General features: G+C 27.9%; 3 protein-coding genes across 3 annotated transcripts; 2 read left to right on the top strand and 1 right to left on the bottom strand.

Moving 5' to 3' along the window:
• The first annotated feature begins 6,940 nt into the window (after window positions 1-6,940).
• On the top strand, window positions 6,941-9,806 carry LOC113859385 (ammonium transporter 3 member 2-like). Its single transcript, XM_027492175.1, has 3 exons — window positions 6,941-7,549; window positions 8,338-8,623; window positions 9,247-9,806. The coding sequence occupies exons 1-3, from the start codon at window positions 6,941-6,943 to the stop codon at window positions 9,804-9,806; spliced, it is 1,455 nt and encodes a 484-aa protein (XP_027347976.1).
• Window positions 9,807-14,919: 5,113 nt separating this feature from the next.
• On the top strand, window positions 14,920-15,426 carry LOC113859384 (uncharacterized protein At1g76070-like). The gene has a single exon (XM_027492174.1). It carries the CDS (start codon window positions 14,920-14,922, stop codon window positions 15,424-15,426), a length of 507 nt encoding a protein of 168 aa, XP_027347975.1.
• A 346-nt stretch (window positions 15,427-15,772) lies between these two features.
• On the bottom strand, window positions 15,773-18,448 carry LOC113858848 (pentatricopeptide repeat-containing protein At3g46790, chloroplastic-like). Its single transcript, XM_027491622.1, has one exon. The coding sequence runs from the start codon at window positions 18,377-18,379 to the stop codon at window positions 16,847-16,849; it is 1,533 nt and encodes a 510-aa protein (XP_027347423.1). The 5' UTR covers window positions 18,380-18,448; the 3' UTR covers window positions 15,773-16,846.
• Window positions 18,449-21,136: the final 2,688 nt, after the last annotated feature.

The following is a 21,136-nucleotide window of genomic DNA, read 5'->3' as shown; positions in this document are numbered from 1 at the left end:
CGTTTACTCTTAATAATATGCATATAATTGTGAAGTTTATATTCATTATCTCACAAACTTTAAAATAAAACATTTTCTAATTTAATATACGAACATATATATATAGGAGCCAATTACTTATTATAAAAGTTTTACTTGTTTCATTTAATAAAGTTTTATAGATGTTTAATTTTATTACTTTAATTATTGAATTATGTAATATTATTTTCATGATTTAAATTTTAAATAAATTGAATATCTACAAGTATATAATTCTTATAGTTAATATTTGTTAATATTTTACAAAATATATTGTGCGTAAAAATAACTCTTAAACACATTGTTAAATTAATAAAACTTAATATTTATAGAAAAAAAACTATTAAATTAAGTTAACTAAAACTTACAAGTAAATATCTTCCCTTTGTATATGAAATGAGAATGATAGGAAAATAAATATAAACTATTATCATACTTTAAAATTATAAGATTGATACTTCAACAAAATATAATGTTTTATTGGTTCAGTTTGAACTTGAATACATAAATCAACTTAATTATCTTAATTTGATAAGTTATAAGTTATATTTGCGTATTTAAAAGTAAATAGAGTAGAATAAAATATAATAGAATGAAATTTAGTAAAATAAAATTATTATTTCTATAATTTGGTTATTAAATGATAAAATGAATATTTAATATTTGTTTAAATAAATTTTAAAAAATTATAAAAATAAATTATGACCCTCGTAAATTACTTTTAATTTATTTCAATAAATTTTATTGTTAAATTTAAGATATAGATCATATTTTAAAAAGAGATTAAGATAAAAGCATATTTATAAGTAAAAATAATGGGTATATAAATAGATATAAATTGTTAATATAGAAAAATAGTTTTATTAAGTAAAATACATTAATATAATTTTTTAATTACTAATTTATTTAAAATTGATATTTCATATATTATTTTAATATGATAATTTATACGATGATTTTTTAGATTTTGCTATAAATTAAGTTTAAGTAATTTTTACATCGACAAATATTATCAACATTTTTTTCTAATACACATTAAATATTTATGTTAAGAAAAATATTTTCTTATTAAAAATAAAAATATTTATTGTGATTCAAGTAAAAAAATATATATTTATTTTTAAGCATTAAAAGTGTGACAAAATGACTATTTAAATAAAAAAAATGAATGAACAAATTAAATTAATTAAATTTTATTGAAATTATAAAGATATGTTTTTTATTTTAATAAATTTAATTATTGTTAGAGTTTATTTACCAAAATAAATATATATTGTTAGAGTTTAAATACAAGAGCGAGGACTTATTCTACGATAAATTAGCATTCCACTACAGCGTATCACGTCATTATAAATCAATAAATAAAATATTATGGACTAAAGAAAAATAAATTTAATTTAAAGAATTTATTTGATAAAAATAAATAAAGATGCTGAAAATTAAAATAAAATTAGAATCTCAATATTTATTTTTTAATCACAAAATTTTATTTATTGACTTATGACACAATATTTTATGATAAAATTAATTGATTATAGAATATATCTACTTTATTGTATTTAAACTCTAATATTTTTGAATTCACAAGAGAAAGATTATGTATAATAAAATTTATGAATATGATATGATAAAAAAATCATATCAATTATTAAAATAATGTTATGATATCTTTTGAAATATTTTTCACATATGTGTATACTTTTTTAGTTGATCATTGCATCTAATATACTTTTTTAAAATTATTGGCAAAAAATTAAGCAAAAACTTATTATACTTCTCAATAAAAATGATAAAGGAAATATTAATATATCTTTACGTGCTCAATATTTATTTATTTTAAGATAAACATATTACTAACTTCTTTAGACATTTAAATATAGTAGAAATTAGCTCAGCATTTCTATGTACTCATGAAGAGGGGAAAGAATTAACAAATGGTCCCTTTTTCTAATAACCCATGTCATTTCACGCACAAGGACCATGCATTAATTTGATTTTTTAGAATTAATTCTCTTTTACATTTATCTCTTATGATAAAAAGAAAACTCATATTTCTCTATTTTTTAATTTATTTTATAAAAATATAAATATGAAAGAAATTGTAAGGATTCAAGTATATAAATATTGATGAATTTTTCAATAGATAAAACAAAAAAAAAGCATTTCATTTCATTTATTGTTACGAAGCTGCAGGGGAGATATATATTTTTTACAACTTCATTTCATTTTGTTTCTTATTCTCTAGTAAAATAGCATCCATTCAACAACAAAAATGAAAAGGGTAACAGCAAAAGTTCTGAATTCGTCACCAGCCTTTCAAGTTTCCGCTTCGTTTCACACAAACAAAAAGTTCTTTAACAGGAAGTAACAATCACACCTATTCATCAGGCCTTTTCACTTAAACATATCCGGCTCTTAAAATATAAACAAATCAATTAATTAAGAAACGTCTATCATTAATTAAGTAAATAAAAATAGTAATCAAGATAACATTATTATATTAAAATTATAATGGCATTTTTAAAAAAAATTTAACATGTATATAAAGGTAATGAAATAAAAAAGTTAATAAATAATAAGATTTCATTTAAATTTATAATATTTAATATTATTGTCCGATTTTCAATATAATAAAACATGTGACTTTCGTGGAAAATTGTTATTTATAAATTCTTATCATGTATCCTAGATATCCCTTAAAAATATTTTTTTTAAAAAGTTACTAATTTTATACTACTAATATCAACTCTAAGACTCGGTACAAAAATTAATAAATTCATTAAGCTGAGATAAGAAGAGAAACAAACCTTTGCATTTGAGGTTGTGCACTACATTCCTAGGCACAGTGCAACCCTGGCAAACATGAAACAGCACTGAGATATTGGCACGGCTCAATCAAACCCAAGATACCACACTCAATGTTTTTGTTTTGGTATGATTTCAATGTCTCTAGGATACAAGGGTGTGGCATGGGATGTATCTGAGTGAACCAGGCCAATATCACAATAACTAGTTCATAGTATACATGTGTATGTTTGGGCATCAGGCACAGCTCTGTGCATTCCTTGTTCTGTTTGCCTGAGGCTGCTATTTGCAGAGAAGAGAAGGAGAGAGGGGTGTGTGTGTGTGTTCCTTTGAAGGTTGGAATTTAAGATTTCGCAAGAGGGTCTCTGAGTACAGCATTTAAAACCCCGACTACCAAAGCACAAAGCTGGGACATGGCATTTAAATCCATACTTCTCTCCCTCCATCCTACTTTTTGTTTTTCTCTTCATTTTACCAACAATTTCATCCCATTTTGGTCCAAATTAATTATATGTTACTACCAATCTTGTATTAGTGTTGAGTCTCGGCTAGCTTAACTTTTGTTAAGTTAAGTTGTCAGTTTTTTTTTTAAATGAAAAAAAAAATGTTAATGAATGATGATAAGATATTAATCAAAAAATTTAAAAATATAAGAATTCATCAAAATAATTTTTTTTGTAGTTTTTATAATTTTTTAATGTAATTTAAAATAAAGTGTTCTATATTAATTTTTCTCCTTCTAATGTTTGCCGCACCCATAAAAAGAACATTAGAAAAGTTCTAATCCTTTATAGCTTGATTTCGATAGTCTTTGAAACGAAGTTTATAGGCTAAAGGAGAAATTTTTTTATTTTACATGGAATTTTCCTTGAGACCTACATAGACTCGTTTTGTGAAATTATTTAAATAAACACTAAATATATCATTGAAAACGCATTAAAAAGCATATGAAGATAATTTTATCATAAAAATTATAATTAATAATATTAAAATAAATATTAATATATAATAATTAAGATCCTTTAACAGTAAGTTTCAAATTCAAACACTTACCCTTTTTAATAAATTTTTATAAAATATAATATTAACGGATCCAACGACTGAATCATGTATTCCAATCAACCGTTGGATTAGTTAGTCTCATTCTATTAAAGTTATTAAATGGTCATGATATCTAATTTTAATAATTAGGGTATGCTAACTCATAATTGTTCAAACGTGAATAGAAGCACATCTTAACTGCGTTTAAATATTTAATATAAAAGTTACATAGAGTAGGCGTGAGTTCATATGCATTCCATATCTAATACAATACAAATCCAATCCTGCTACAGATAGATCTTGTCAACTTAACTGGACCCATTATGAAGGTCGTGTACGAAAAACAATTATAATGGATGGAAGGAAGTCAAAACAAACCTGGTTTGGGATTGGATGATGATGACTGGGGTGCAAAAAGGGTAGAATCGTAATAGTGAAAAGTGATATGGGCAGTTATGGTTAAGGTGAAGAGTGGGCATAGAGGCAACAAAGATGTTGGGCATGATGGCGATACTGGTTGTATTAGAGGAACCAGAAAGAGCACCACATTAAATGAGGGAATCTCCCTCTCGAATAGACAGCCTGCGACATTAATAGCCATGAAACTGTGTCTTAGAACTGTCAAAACCATTTCGCTCCTCACTCTACAACATTTTCTTTTCAATTGAGGGCTTCAGAAAATAAAAGGGAGTATTTTGTAGGGTGGGGTTGACTTGAAGTGGAGGAAAAGCAATTCCATTGCTTAAAGCCTCTTTGATGTTTGCTCAATATGGCAAGGCAGTATCTCTGTTACAATTGGGAACACTTGTTTTATACACGCCATGCTTCAACATACTTTGTGGTTTGGTTGATATGGTATTTATGGGAACAATTAATAGTAGCCCATGATATCCACAGCCTTTTCCCTGGTTGCAGATGCAGACACTCAACGTCTCGATTTTCTGTGAAATTTATGATCAAGACAAGTGGACAATGCTTTCACATTAGGGCGTTTCTACAAGTGTAAATATGGTATACGTGATGCGAATATACTGCATCCAATATTGCTCTGCATAACTCATATATGCAGTGCCCTAATTCCTTCAGTTTTTTCGGTCATCTGAAACTTGTAATCCTTCTGATAGTTATCATAAATCTGTATCTATGCAAAGAGTGTTTAAAGTTCCAAATTGTTGTTTATCTAATGATAGCTTATCTATCAAGCTTATTTTTGGAGAAGAATTATGTAAATAAGTTAATTCCCTCTGATTAAGAAAGCAACGAGTATTGATTTTTTTAATTGAAAATTGGGTTTATGATATATATTGAATTGTAATTTCTATAGAGTGCGTGTATTGTTATTTTTTTAACCTTTTTTTTTTTCATTTTTAACAGTGTCGTAACATTTTTTGATTTATCTCAAATTATTTGTTATTTTAAAAACAATATTGAATTTTTTTATAATACCCTATTGCCATCATATTTAAAGATATATTTGTCAATTTATCTAAAAAAATACTTTGTAAAAGATTGAAAGACATTAAAATAAATCTTTTAGTGATATATAACTTTTTAAAACCAAATTATTTATTCAAATTATATTTTATTGTTCTCTGAAAATATATTTTACATGTCTAAGATTTAATAATTACAATAAATATGGAAATTAAAATTTCATTAATAATTTTTAATCTAATTATTAAAATCAGTACTTAAAATATTTTTCGTCATTGACAGACTGATCCTAAATCATTTATTGGCTCCAAATAAAACTAAAAGTAATAGGACATTGGGTGTTGGCTGTTAATGTATAGATATACTCCTGAACTAGAGCAAACAGACAATCTTCTGTGCATGTATGTATATTGAAAATATTTCAATTATATTCGGAAATTAATTAGTATTCCAATGCACATTAGTCTTTTATTAGCGCTAAAAATTTATACAAATCACAAATTATTGTTGACACTATTTCGTTTTTTAAGGAGATTTATTAATATCTCTTTAGCTAATAACTTCTTTAATAATATTTTTACTATCATTTAAAGTATAATTTCTTTAATTTCATCCTTTAAGACGAAGTCTAAGGCCTAATTTAGATAAATTTCTAAAAGAATGTATAAGTGAACAAAATTTACATAAAAAATATTTTTTTTGAAATTAAAAATAACTAATCTCCTCAAATTTTAAAAAAATTAAATGAGAGAGTTTCCCATAATTTCTCAAAAAAAAAAGACAGCATAAATTGTTTTTAATTTATATGAAAGAAATTTATTATTTTTACTAATTTTTCTCTTATAATTTTTTTTCTAAGAGTTTACTCAAATTAAATATAGTAATGGTAATTTTTAATATAGAATATAACATTTATTATTATTTTTTATTTTCAAAATGATAAAAAAATTTAATAAAATATAACATAAATTCTTATTTAAAAATTATTAAATAAATACTTAAACAATCATCGAAAAGGAGAAAATAGAAAGCAGAGTTGGTGAAATCATGCTACATTATTATTTTAGTCGTTTCATTTACTTCCTTTCGTACTATTTTCTCATTTTATAGATTTTTTAACCTATTTTCAATTTGTTTCGGATGAGTGGTAAGTTTGAAGTGAACGTGAAACCGGGTACTTATTTATGAGCTCTTCAATACTTTTAGCCGAAAATTTAATAGAGACATTAACTTGCTTTAAGTACATAACGTCATCGTCTATTCTTTATTTGTTAAACCTCTCTTGAAACCTCGTTAAAATTTGAGCATGGAAGCGATTAGAACTAAGCTCCTACGTCATTCACGAATAGCCCTTCACAACTGCAAATTACAAAACTAAACTTGACTCAAGCTCAAGTAGTGGGTTAAGATTCTCGAGTTTAGACCCTTTATGATGGAATTTTCAATTGAATCTTATTGCGTCATCAGCACAACATATTGACAGCGAAGAATGCACGAGTCACCGCTACAAGAAACCTCAAGTTGGTGATTATTCCAAAGACCCCTTCAAAAATGTGTCCAAAATTTATCACCCTTTATATTCCAAACTCATCTCCATCACCCAGAAAATTTGCAAAACTCGATAGTGATTTTCGCTATAGCTATGGGTTATGGTTCTTTTGAGAACGCTTTTCCTTTTCCATCGTCGCTTAAGCCGAGCGATGCATCACCGGAGTGGAACAACAAAGCAGACAACGCGTGGCAACTAACCGCGGCAACGTTGGTGGGGCTTCAGAGTGTTCCTGGGCTTGTGATCCTCTACGGCAGCATGGTTAAGAGAAAATGGGCCGTGAACTCTGCTTTCATGGCCCTATATGCCTTTGCTTCGGTCCTCGTTTGTTGGGTTTCGTGGGCCCATCGCATGGCATTCGGCAATAAGCTTGTGCCCTTTGTGGGAAAGCCCAACCTTGCTCTTGATGACGGGTTTCTACTTGAAAAGTCAACGATGGGTTTATTTCCAATGGTTGACTTTGTGTTCTATCAATTTGCTTTTGCCGCAATTACCGTAGTGTTACTTGCTGGGTCTTTGCTTGGGAGAATGAACTTTTATGCGTGGATGGTGTTTGTTCCTATGTGGCTTACGCTGTCCTACACCATTGGTGCCTTCACCATATGGGGCGATGGGTTTCTTGAAACAAAAATAATTGATTATGCCGGTGGATTTGTTATTCATCTATCTTCTGGCGTTGCAGGTTTCACAGCTGCTTATTGGGTAATTCAAAACTGTTAAATTACCGTTCAAATTTTTTAAATCACCACTAGAAACTTATTTAATTGTCTACAAAATCATTTCTAACTTACTATTCATTTCTGCTAATTTTTTCATTAGAAATACTTAACAATCACTGTCAAAACATTATCATCGATCAAATCTCTTTTGTTTATGATTTTTATTGTTAATTAATTTTATTATCAACTCATATCCATATCAAACACCGAATTAATAAAAATTGAAAGTTGAAATAAAGTTAGAAAAAAATTAGAACAAATAAATAATTTAGAAGACTAAATTGAATTGCAAAAACTCAAACACTAACGTAAAACACAAATTAAACCTACATGACTAAATTGAATAAAAAAATTAGAAGAAAGAGTCAAAACTTAGTCATAGAGGACAAAAAGTATAATTTAATCTCTAAAAATAATATATAATAAAGAAATTAAAAATTATTTTTATTATTAAAAAGTAAAATTTAAGTCTATCAATATAGTTCTACTATAATTTTTAATAAAAAAATTTATATTTGTTAATTCTTTAACTCTTAAAAGGAATTATTATTAAAATTGAAAAAACAAAAACACAATGGTTATTTCTGGGGTAGGGGAGGTTTACGGGTATCGCGTTGGTTAAATAGAACAAAATTTGCAACTTTTATTTCAAATCATGTTTAAACTAATTGCATGACGTCTTGATAATGTTAGGAGAAACACTTAAACTGTTACAGGAGTAATACTTGAAGAGTGGGTGTGAAAGATCTAACATATGTGGGAAAATGGCAGGTTGGTCCAAGAATTTCACAAGACAGGCAAAACTTTGCACCAAATAACATAATTCACATGCTTGGAGGTGCAGGGTTTCTGTGGATGGGTTGGACAGGGTTTAACGGTGGAGCACCGTTCCAAGTGGGTGAGATCGCATCCTTAGCCATATTTAATACCCACCTATGCACTTCCACAAGCCTACTTGTTTGGCTTACACTAGACATGATTGTTTATCAGAAGAGCTCAGTCATAGGGGCCGTCCAGGGAATGATCACTGGCCTCGTTTGCATCACACCAGGTGCAGGTAAACCTCACATACCACCCATTTATAATAATTTAAATTTAAAACTCATCAAATTATATGTTTAAATTATAAATAATTCATTTTATTAAATTAATCTTTAAGATTCATTTTAAATAGTTATAACAATATTTTATCAATTTTAAATGTTTAAAATTAACCTTAAAAATTAATGTTAATTTTTTTTAGAAAATTAGATATTACACTTACATGTATAATTCTTTGAAAGAAAATCGAAAGAGGAGTCGCAACTCGTGTTTGTTCCTCCCAGAATCCATCCTTGTATCAAATAAATAATACAATATTTACTTTTGAGAAAAAAAATATTGAATAATAAATGACACTTATCATATGAAGAATGAAATTCACATTATTTCAATTGAGACATGTCTCTTAGATTTGGCAAATTAATCTTGGAATATATATAATTCTTTGACACTTATTAAATGCGTGTTGAATGAGCGATGAAGAGAAAGAGATAAGAAACTAGAAGAAAGTAAGAATAAAAATGATATGATATGATATGATTTGATAGAAAAAAAAAATGAAATGAAAAATAAATATAAAAACTTAGGGTAAAAATCTAATCATTTTTTAACCTTTTATATATTTATGTATGTAAAAAGGGTTGGTGGAGTCATGGGCTGCTGTATTGATGGGAGCTTTATCTGGTTCCATTCCATGGTACACAATGATGGTGTTGCACAGAAGATCTGCGTTCTTTCAAAGGGTTGATGATACATTAGGAGTTTTTCACACTCATGCTGTGGCTGGTCTTCTTGGGGGTCTCCTTTCTGGTGTATTTGCCAAACCTAAACTTTTGAAGAAAATGTATCCAACCATGCATTATGGACCAGGCTTATTATATAGCTTTTTAGAGGGAAAAGTGGATCAAGGCTTCAAGCAAATATGGTACCAATTACTAGGAGCAACTTTTGTTACTATTTGGAATGTCATTGTTACTAGCCTCATTTGTATTCTTATAAGCCGCATTATGGATCTTAGGATGCAAGAAGAGGACCTTGAGATTGGTGACGATGCTGTTCATGGGGAAGAAGCATATGCATTGTGGGGAGATGGAGAGAGAATGCGAGTCCCTCTTCGTCTTCATATAAGTCCAACAATTCCTTCCCTGTGTCGCCGAAAGCTTCCAATTCTTGCAAATACTGAAGAAATAGACCAATAGTTGTGCTTTCCTTGTATTATGATTTATATTAAGTTGATTAAAGGAGAATTTGAATAACCAACTTAATTAATTTAAAACTTTATTTTAAAATTTAACTATAATTTTTTTAAATTAAAATAAAAGAGCTCATTCTAATAAATAATATTGACCGATTTATTAAAATAAACTTTAAAAAATTTATGAGAACTAGTTTTATAAATTTTTTTGTGACCTCTTCCGAACGTCGCCAAAATAATATTGAATACATCATTACAAATACAATTTTATTGTTTTTGTAAAAAATTGCTTATGCTTGCTGTATCCTTATAAAGGGAATAAATATATTAAGCAACTTATAAATCATTTAAACTCCACTCTTTAATGATTTTGAAATAAACATACTCAAAACTTAGATTTTGGATTTGATTATCACAATAGAAACTTAGGTAATTATGTGTGTGCATAAGTGTGTACTTAGTTGAAATATTTGTTCTATCTGATCCGAATTAGTTATCGGGAATCCACATTTTTTTATTTTAATTAAATAATGCAAAAACTAAAAAAAGGGAAGAAGAAAGGAAGATCCGTAAAAAAGGAGCAACAATATGCTCCCACCGCCTGCAAAAATTGCTTCCTACAAAAATCCAATCAAAAGTGAAGTTGTGAGAAATAAGAATAGCTTGAGAAAAAGAGTGAATGAGATAAAAAATATAAACATAAGATACATAAAAAAAAGAGCAACGGAGGGGAGGAAGCAACGGAAAGAAGGAAAAGAAACAAAAGAGAGTAACAAAGAAAGGGTGTGGGGAATAAAAAACAAAAAAACAGAGAAGAAAAGGAGAGCACTAGAGAAAACTGAAAAATAGAACAGAAAAAAATAAAAGAACAAATTTTTAAAAGGAGAAGGGTAAAATCAACAACAACCAACAACAAAAAAGGAGAAAAGTTTAAGTGGAGAAAACAAAACAAAGAAAAATTTAGAAGAAAGAATCAAACTGAGAACATGAAAACAAAATGCACGTCAAACACAAAATACCAAGATCCCATAATGTAAAATACAATGCCTAAGGTACTTAGTGCACATAAAAAATAATAACAAGAGAAATGGTAACAAAATAAAAAAAAAGGTTCAAAATAGTAATCGTCACTTTACTCCAATGAACCTCACTGTGAGTAAAACCATGGCCTTTATTAATCAAGTTTGGCTATGGAGTTCTGATGATTCAACTCACACATCTCCTCCCAAAGCACATCTTTCTTTCATTTCTATATATTGCTCCTACTTTGCTAGACGTTCAACAAAAACCCAATCGGCAACTATCACCTTTTTATTATGTTCTTTCCTTTTGTTCATCCCACAGACTCTTTCTGAGACTTTTAGAATTTTACTTTATGTCATGTCTTTCTTATTTTGTTTTTGTTTATCAACTTTTTAGAATTCGAAGTTGTTTTGGCTAGCTAACAAAAAAAATAAAAATCATAAGACTCAAAGCAAGTTGTATTAAACCAGGCTAGTTAAAAGTCCAAAAATATATTCAATTAATGAATCAATAAAAGGAAAGTGTCATGTTTGATTAAAATATTTTTGTTCAACTATCTTTGGTTATTTCTATCTCATAGTTTAATAAAACAATAATAAATAATAAAAGAATTAAAATAAAATAATAACACAGATGTAAATTTCATTGAAAAGGATTTTGGATCACTAGCAGAGGTTGATCCAAGATTTAGTATCATTTAAACAAAGTTTTAAGTTTAAATTATCATTTTTTTTTGTATAAACGTTGTTTGATAAAAAAAATTTGTATTATCTATCAATTTTATTTTATCAGAGTTATGTCCTTTTTTTAAAAAAAATAATGAGGTAATAAATAAAATTTATACAATAAATAATTGAGATCTATGTGTGCATGCTTACCTTAGATTTCCTACAATATTCTCAACAAGTGAACTCTTATTTTCAAATTAATCCATTAAATATATTTTTGAAATAATTATAATATATCCTTTTAAATGTTTATTATACTAATTACTAATCAATTTATTTATTTATCTATTTATTTTGGACTTATATTTCATCTTTAATTAATCAATTAATTATTTTATCAATATATATATATATATATATATATGTTTATTTTATTTTATTTTTTTATATTTCCCTTATAAATTATTAAAATTATTTCATGCAATAATTAATAATGCTATTGTGTAGTAACTTACTTTTATGCGTTATTAATTGTTAAGACATATGTATACATACGTTATCTTATGTCATGGATGTTGTCAATATATTTAAAAATGAGATCTAACTCCTAAGTTAATAAATTATACATTTATTTTATTTAATTAAAAGTTCTTCTTATCATTTGAGAATTTTTCACTTTTAAACTATTAAATAATCTAAAAATATATTCTAAAAGTGAAACAATATTTATTTCCATCTAATTATATAATCAATAAAGTATATTTTTTTATCAATTAATCAAAACATATTATATTTTATCATCTGAAGTAATTTATTAATTATGAAATTAAAATTAATTTACTTAATTGAAACAGCGATAACGTCTCTACCTTTATACGTTATTAGTTGTCGAAGTTAATGTGTACTTACACTACCATTAGTTTTATGTGATATAAACTTCTAAGTTAAAAATATTTTATTTTTAAATCAATTAAATATTTCACCTTCAAATATTTTTATCAATTAACTTAAAATAAATAAATAATTTTTTTTAATACAATAATTTATAATTCATCTTAAATTAATTGGATAACTATTTCACTGATTATTCTAAATGTCTTGTTTTAAACACTTTTTTCTTCATATAATAAATAATTAAGCAATTAATTTATTGACTTAATTAAGGCAACAATTTGTAACATCATTGTATAGGATCTTTATCTTTGTATGTTCTAAACCGTTGAGACCTTTGTATACCAATATTATCTTAGATTTTATGCAATACAAATTTATTAAAAGAAAATTTTAATTTTCTTTAATTAAATATATATTTGTACCAATCAATTCAACTATATTTTTAGTTTGTTTTCTTTAAATACCCCTCCCTTTATTAGATACAATTAATTTCATACTAAATTTTTTCCAACTTTAATAAATTAAATATCTAAACATTTCATTATTTAAATATACTTCTCTATTTTATTATATAAAATTTTGTGACACATATGTGTAATTCATATTGACTTCAGTTGATAAATAAGTTATGAGAGATTTATGTATAACTTATCGTTGTCTTAAATTTTTAACATTGAATTTTGAATTAAAATATATACTAAAAATAATATTTTTATACAAATTAAACTATTTTATTTTAATTATCACACTCTTTTAAAATGACTTATAATATGGATGTGTGATTTTTTTTATCCTTTCATATAGTTTGTTGTGGAATAACATGTATAGCTGCGTTGTCTTGTATTCTAAAAAATATAAATTATTTTTTAAAAAAGAAGTATAATTAATCTTGAAACAATTTCTTTTAAAATATTTTATTTAAAATCTTATAAATTTATATTAATAAAGTAACTTCAAAATTTTTACGGTAGAATTACGTGACTTGAGTTTCTCATTGCATTTAAAGATATGTAGAAGCATGAACTAAACTCGTCAAGTCAAAATAATTTTTAAAAATAATTTTTCTCATTCCTAAAATATAAATTAATATTTTAATAAACAAATATTTTTTCTTTAAAACTAAAATAGCAGCAATTATTGTTTAAGGATTAAATAAATATTTTCAAAATTAAACTAAATTTATACAATTAATTAAAAGTAAGAGTTATTTATAAATATATTATAAGATATTAATACCTTCTTACATATTCTTTAACTATTTTTAATTTTAAAGATTATGTTTTTTTAAATTTAATAAACTTTATTGGCAACTCTACTTAATTTTTAAAATGTTTTCGTCGTGCCATTTCTACTATCCAATTGTGAAACTTACTCTCGTAACATCGATTCACAGTAATTTGAGTACGTAGTAGAGATAAGAATGGAAGTTATTGACATGTATAATATATACAGCTTATCTAATTACGTAAGGTTAGTTAAAGGGTCATATGACGTCATTGCATCAAATTAAATTTTTTCAAATATTTTTATTCTTTGTTTGTTTCATACGATTAAAATGAAAATATAGTAAAAAAATTAAAATTTGGATTAAAAATAAAGAATATATTGAAATTATTTTTCTACAAGTATTGTTTTCTCTTTTTCTTCATTGATTCTTTAACTAAATAAATACATCGTTATCCATTTTTTTTTTCTTCTCTAATCTCTATATACATTTTTTCTCATATAAATAAATAAATGTTATTTTGAGTTTAGCTACTTTTATGTAATTTTTCTTTTGTCACCTCCAAAACTTTTGTTCAAAATCCACCATTGGTGTATGGAGGAATTTAACTATAGTCAAATATAAGAATAATAGAATACATGCAACTTGATATAATGAAATTAAGTATAAATTTGAGTAAAATAACAATTTCAATAATTTTATTTTTCAAAAATAAAGAAGTAATTTCTACCATGCTTAATTGTATGCTATATTAGTATTTACATTAAAAAGCACAAAAGTTTCAAAAGAAAATAGAGTTGAAGTAGCTCCCGATTATACTTTATGTTGTAAATTGTTCCAGTCGTCGTTATCCACTAATTCAAAGGGCATATAATAAGGATTTTTAAATCGAAAATCTCATGTTTTAAATCATGTCACCGTTGCAATGTCACAATGCCGTAGCTACCAAAGAAAATAAAATAAGCCACTTCAACATTCTAGTGGAAGAAATTAAGTATTAGTTTATACATATTTTCTTAATTATAATCTCCATGCCTTTGGTTATTTCCTTTCATTATCTTCCGAAAGTGTAAAAAACACCCAATGCTCTACTATGAATTAAGATGAATGTCAACCATATTCTTTCTTTAATTGCTCCCTATTCTTTCTCTCACTATGTAATGGCCAACTATCACTTTCGGTCCTCTCCAAAGTCTTCTATATTCCGTGCCTTAGTTATTTTCTTGCGTATAGCCATATTCATAATCATCGTATATTAAAATCAGATCCTTTGAGGTTCTGAGGCGCCATTAGATTACTCTTACAAGATGGAAAAACTATCTCAAATGAAAAACAAGTTCTTGTTCAAGTTTTTGCCAAAACAACCCGTAGCTTCAGTGTCCTTTCAAAACCCAACTCTAAGTCCAAGTAGAAGTCTTACTACCCAAGGGTGTCGATCACCTTGTATGGTCTCAATAATTCCCAAAGAAGCTCGAAGAAAGCAGAGAGTTGCAAGCTTTAGTGCACGAGAGCCCACCTCGCCCAAAGTGTCTTGTATGGGCCAAGTGAAGTGTAAGAAGAGGAGTAAGGCCTACAAAGATAAAAGGGTTCAAACAAAAAGGATTGATTGCATTCCATGTCATGGAAAGAAAGAGAAGATTCTGCTTTGGATGTTCAAGGGGCGTTGTGATGACCCAAAACGTAGTAAGAAGGCTTTTGTCATGGAAGAGAAGGCACCAACCACACAGATATCTCCATCGTTAGGTGCAATGAAGAAATTTGCAAGTGGTAGAGGATCACTGTCTTATTTTGATGCTACACTTACGGAAAGGTGAATGTATATCATTAGTAGAAAAGTGAAGATGTTGATTTAGCATGAGTTATGTACGGTGATATTTATGGTTGCCATATTATGATGTTTATGAAAAAAATATAATAAGCCTATGAAGTTAGTTTCTACGCAAGCAAAATGTATGCTCTCTTTGTTCAGCTTTAATATATGCAATCTGAAGAAAATTTTACGTGGGCTTGATTCGAAGTTTCATTAATTTGAGTTGCTTTTAGTACCTAAATATGTATATGAAATTAGTAATCAATAAATCACCAAAAATTGTCATAAATTAACAAATACATATTAGTTACTTTATTTTTGTTAACATTTTTTTTTTTTTTGCTATAAGTTAACATATTAATATATGCAATCTGTTAACATATTTTTTGTTGATTAAAGATTGATCAATTAATATAAATACCAAGTTTCTAACAGTTAATAGACTAATGATAATATATCAATTATCTATGCAAAAAATTTATCCGTTACCAATTCAATATCTAAATCTATTTCCTTATAGTGCAACATATGTCTAACTACTTATTATCCTCAAGTGAAACAACTCAACAAATTCTTTTTGGAACTACGTGATATTAAGATCAAATTTCAGTCAAATTAATTTAATTGCATTTTAACACGTTAAATCGTCACCACATTGGCAATTAAAATTTCCCTCTAATTTTGCAACTAAAGATTTGTTTGTTTTAAAGTTGAATACAATTAACTTTAATAGAATTGAATTTTAAACCTTAAATATAAATAAGGTGTGACAAAAATTAATCTTAACCATAAATTGTTATTAAAATTGACATTTTTATTAAAAATTATAAGAATTAATTTTCTAATAACAAAACAGACAGGCACTAAAAGTATGTTATATTCAAAATATTGATCTGTTTTGCTCCGTATTACCCACTGTCACGAAGGAAATCATCGATCACCATTTTATTTGCTGTATTTATTTGATCACATGGCAGGGTATTCTAAATCAGTATCGAATAATTAACAATCCTGGCGTGAAACCTTAAACAAGTTACAAGCTTCGAATGTACATAAATCTATCATTCATACTAGTATGTTAGGGCACAATGAAACAACCCTGTTGAAGTCTAATCATTGGTATTTGTCAGGAAGAGACACTTCTACTAACGATTATTTACCAATATTGGTTAACTCCTATTATAGAACAGCTTGTGTAATTCATGATCATCTCTGAGGACAAAGATGTAACAATCAGCTCTCGCTAAATAACATTCGGAAGAATATGGAAAAGTTAGGGATGCTTTCTAACCTTATAAAATGTACATGTTGGGTAAAAAAATCATAAAAATGTGCGAAGTCGAGGTTGTTTTGGTAACTTATTAGCATGATGGCGATGGTGTGTCCCTTTCCCTTGGTTTAGTATACATGCTATCCACCATTTCCTACATAATGGCATCACATTGAATGGGAGCCTCTTTCCCCATTATTCTATCTAAGCTTAGCAAGGTCTGAAAGATCTGTGTTGTAAATGGATGAGTCTCATCATTTACTCCAAATTTTGTATGACCTGATTCCAGCTCCACAGAGCTATACCCAGCCGGCTTCTTGATTTCTTTCTCCTTGACTACCTTCCTCACTCTGGCAGCGTCCTGCCATTGACCTGCATCTTCATACATCTGTGCTAGAATCACGTAACGCCCAGCATTTTTGGGATCCAAAACAAACAACTTCTCTGCAGCCAATTCAGCAAGCACTATATTTTCATGGATTCTACAAGCACCCAACAATGCACCATAAACATTTTTCTCTGGTTGGATAGGCATAGACTGAATAAACTCCATCGCTTTCTCCAAATCTCCAGCTCTCCCCAACAGATCCACAATGCAAGCATAATGCGCCTCAGTTTTTGCCACCCCATAAGTTTCCATGGCATGAAAAAGGTTCCACCCTTGCTCAAGCAAACCCGCATGACTGCAAGCAGATAACAAACACAAAAACACAATGCCGTCAGGGCGCAAACCCACCTCAACCATTTCATGGAACAAACCGAGTGCCTCCTGTGTAACACCATGCATCCCATAGCACCTAATTATCGCATTCCACACTACAATATTTCTATCAGAAATCTTGTCAAATATGGCTCTTGCCATGCTTATATGGCCACAATTCGCGTACAATGATATAAGACCACTACCAACAGCAGGATCAAGTTCCATCCCTGTCTTCACAACATAAGAATGAATCCAATACCCTGCATGAACATCTGCAACCCGAGTAAACGCGGGAAGAACGGTTACAAGAGTGGCATGATCAGGACCACCAATATCTTCATCCCTAAACATATCATAGAAGAGCCTAATAGCTTCATCCATATATCCATTCGTGGTATATCCCGAAATCATGGAATTCCAACTAACAATGTCTCTTTGAGGAATTTCATCAAACACTTTTCTAGACACCTGAACCTCTTCACACTTGGCATAAAAAGCTACAAGGGCATTGCCAACGTACAAATCCAAATCCAATCCACACTTCACAGCATGCCCATGAATCACTCGACCCTTATGAGTGGCTCTCTCGGCGCAACAAGCCTTGAGCACAAGAGGGTAAGTGTAACGGTTCGGGGTGGTGCCACTCCAACGCATATCATCGTAAACCTTCAAGGCTTCAACGAAGGGACCCACATTGGCGTAACCCTTGATGACGACGTTCCAACAGAAAACATCTGGTTCGGACAAATTGTCGAACACCTTGCGCGCGTGGTCGAGGTTGGAACCACCGAGGTGCCCGTACTTGTCAACGAGTTTTGTGGCGATGAATGGGTGTTGTTCGTGGCCACCGACAACAACCTGCGCGTGGGTTTTTTTTATGTTGTCGGTGGTTTTGCAAAGGTGCAAGAGGTCGAGGTAATAGGAGTCCTTGTGAAGTTTGGGTCTCATAATTTGTTGTACTCTTCGAGATACGCCGCCCCGCATTGGAACTCACCGAGATATTTGGAATGTCTTCGATATGGCATTTGGACGTAGGGATCGCAAAACCCCAAGTAAAAATTGATCACATTGTTAACATTTGCAGATTTAATTGAACCAACTTTTTTTATTTGCTTATAAATCAGATCGACATGGGTATTAAAGTATTCATATTTGCTGATACAGTACCTAAGTTCTCCACCATGTTTAATTTAATAATATATTACTATTATTATTACTATTATTATTATGGTAACAAAATATTATATTTTTTATAAGTGTTCTTTACATAACAAAGTATTCATATCTGCTTTTTTTTTTTTACGTGAGATTCTCTTTGTAATTTATTTTTCATATATTTTACATAACTGCCACTGCTTTATCGTCCATGATTTTTTCATGTCTCTTGATCTTCCATTGATAGCAATTGTTGATAACTATTGGTAATAACTCCTAAAAGAGCTTTGACATCTTTTTGAGATATTTTCTTATTTTTTTATCTCTCTTGTTTCTTGAACGTGAAATATTTTAACTTCCTTTTGAAGTACATTATCTTTTCAACCAGTTTTCATAAAACGGTGTCAAAACACTTATTATTTGATCTATTTTGTTATACTGTCTAGCTTGGATCACAAAATCTGTTAAAAAATCTTTTAAATATTATCTTTTTAACTAGAAATATATTCTTATATCCACTCTTATGAAAATTTGTCAAAACTTGATTTTTTAACTAAAATTTTTATATTTGTACTCTTTTGTATGCTAAAACTAGTCGAAATGTTCATTTATTCACAAAAGACAATATTTTGAGCAGAGGTCTTGAATCTCTTTCTAGAAAAAGAGCTTGTTTATTCATCACAAATTTTGTTTAAAGACAATATTTTGTAATTTTAAAAAAATTCTTATTTTCAAACAATAAATTACTTTAAATTAGATTATTTTAAGAATTTTATTTATATATTTTTTTAATAAATCTTCACAAATATCTATAAATACTTGCAGGTAAGAGTAAATCCTTTTAAAATAAGTTTGACAAATATCCGAGTTTGCCCCTCTCCATGACATCATTAATTGGATCGGAAAGCGATGAGTTTTGAACTTTTTTTTTCTTTTTGGTATTTTTACTTGCTCAAAGTTGATTGAATGATCAAGAAATTATGTAATGAGCAAGAATTGAACCTTTCACTGTGTTGTTGTAAATTGCATCACGATAATCAGACGAGCTTGTATTTTTTATATACAATTCATTTTAGCTCTTATTTGATCATTTTTTTAATAATGACTTATATTACAATTTTAACGTAAAAAATCATTTAAATATTCTAAAATAGACAAAATATGGATATAATATTTTAAACATTTTCTGTATTATTTTTAACTCTAACTATGGTTTTATTATTGGTTGCAGGCCCAGATAAAGGAAGATGGTTGCATCAACCCCTTAATAGTCAATATAAAACTTGTTAAAATCAATACATAGATATCTCATCAGTGTTAGAGTTAAGTCATTCTCTAAAAGCAATATGTTATATGACACAAGCATAATGTCAAATAAGTTAGAGTCATAAGCATCGATATTTGAATGTAGAGTAAAATGAACAAAAGTTACATTTAGTTAGACAAAGGAAAGTAAAGAAGTTAGTTTATAAGTGATTAATCAAATTTGGTTCATGGAATATTGATACCTTGAAAGAAAAGTCTTTAAAGGTTGTGGACACCATGTTTTAAGAAAAAATTAGCATTATGTGCCTTCAAGAAACAAAATGGTTTGGAAAAAAAAAATTAAGGACTTTTATATTCTAAATTTCTAAAAATGTGGTACATAAAAAAAATTAGAGGAAAAAATGAAGTATTATTGTGGATAACACACAAGAAGAATGCAGTAAAAACTAAAAATATTGGAGATAAATATTTCTTCAAAGTTATTAGTCATACAAGATACTATTAACACCATTAGTGTTTATATTTTATAAGTTGATTTGAAAGCTCTTTTAAAAGAAAAGTTTCATGAGAATTTAGAGGAGTTTGATTCAAAGCATTTCACAATTTGAAATAATTTTTCTAGGTAGAGATTTAAATGGTTATATTAGTTGTAGAACAAATCAATTTATAAGAGTTTGTAGTGATTTTTTATTTGAGAAGTTAAATAAAAATTGACAAACTATTATGAACTTAATAGCATATGATTTTAAAACTATAAACACTTGTTTTAAAAAGTAGTAGCAGCATTCTATCATTTATTAGAGTAGAGTCTAAAGGTTATAATTGATTATTACTTCTTCTTCTTTTTTGTAAAAAATCTAGATAGAAGAATTTGCAACAATTGCAAATATTTTCAAGAAAGAGCCTTGCTACACAAGATAGGATTTTGATCCTTTATATTCATTTTAAGAAGTATAACTGTATAAGTAGAGAACTCAATAAGTTATAAACCAAACAATTAAGTGGTGACATGTTTAAGGTTAGAAACAATTGAATTTTAAGTAGTTAGTAGAAAATGTTAATTAGAAAGTACAAAATAATGCTAATCTCATTTGAAAATTATGTCTAAGAATGCAAAAGGTTGCTAAGGAAATATTAGGTGAAATTAGAAGCTTTAGGCTAAAAGATAAACAATTTTGGTGGTGGAATGAAAATATGCAAAATAATGTTAGAGAAATGAAAGTGTTTTATAGTTTTACATGAGTGCAATAATGCAAGTTTGCACTTTAAGATTAATGTAAGCTTACATTTTATGTAACTTGATGTCAATTTTACAATTTG

The sequence above is a fragment of the Abrus precatorius genome, unplaced genomic scaffold, assembly GCF_003935025.1.
Source record: "Abrus precatorius isolate BTA unplaced genomic scaffold, Abrus_2018 Scaffold2, whole genome shotgun sequence".
NCBI lineage: Eukaryota > Viridiplantae > Streptophyta > Magnoliopsida > Fabales > Fabaceae > Abrus > Abrus precatorius.
The sequence above is the reverse complement of the archived record's forward strand: the minus strand, read 5'-3'. Positions and strand labels throughout refer to the sequence as shown.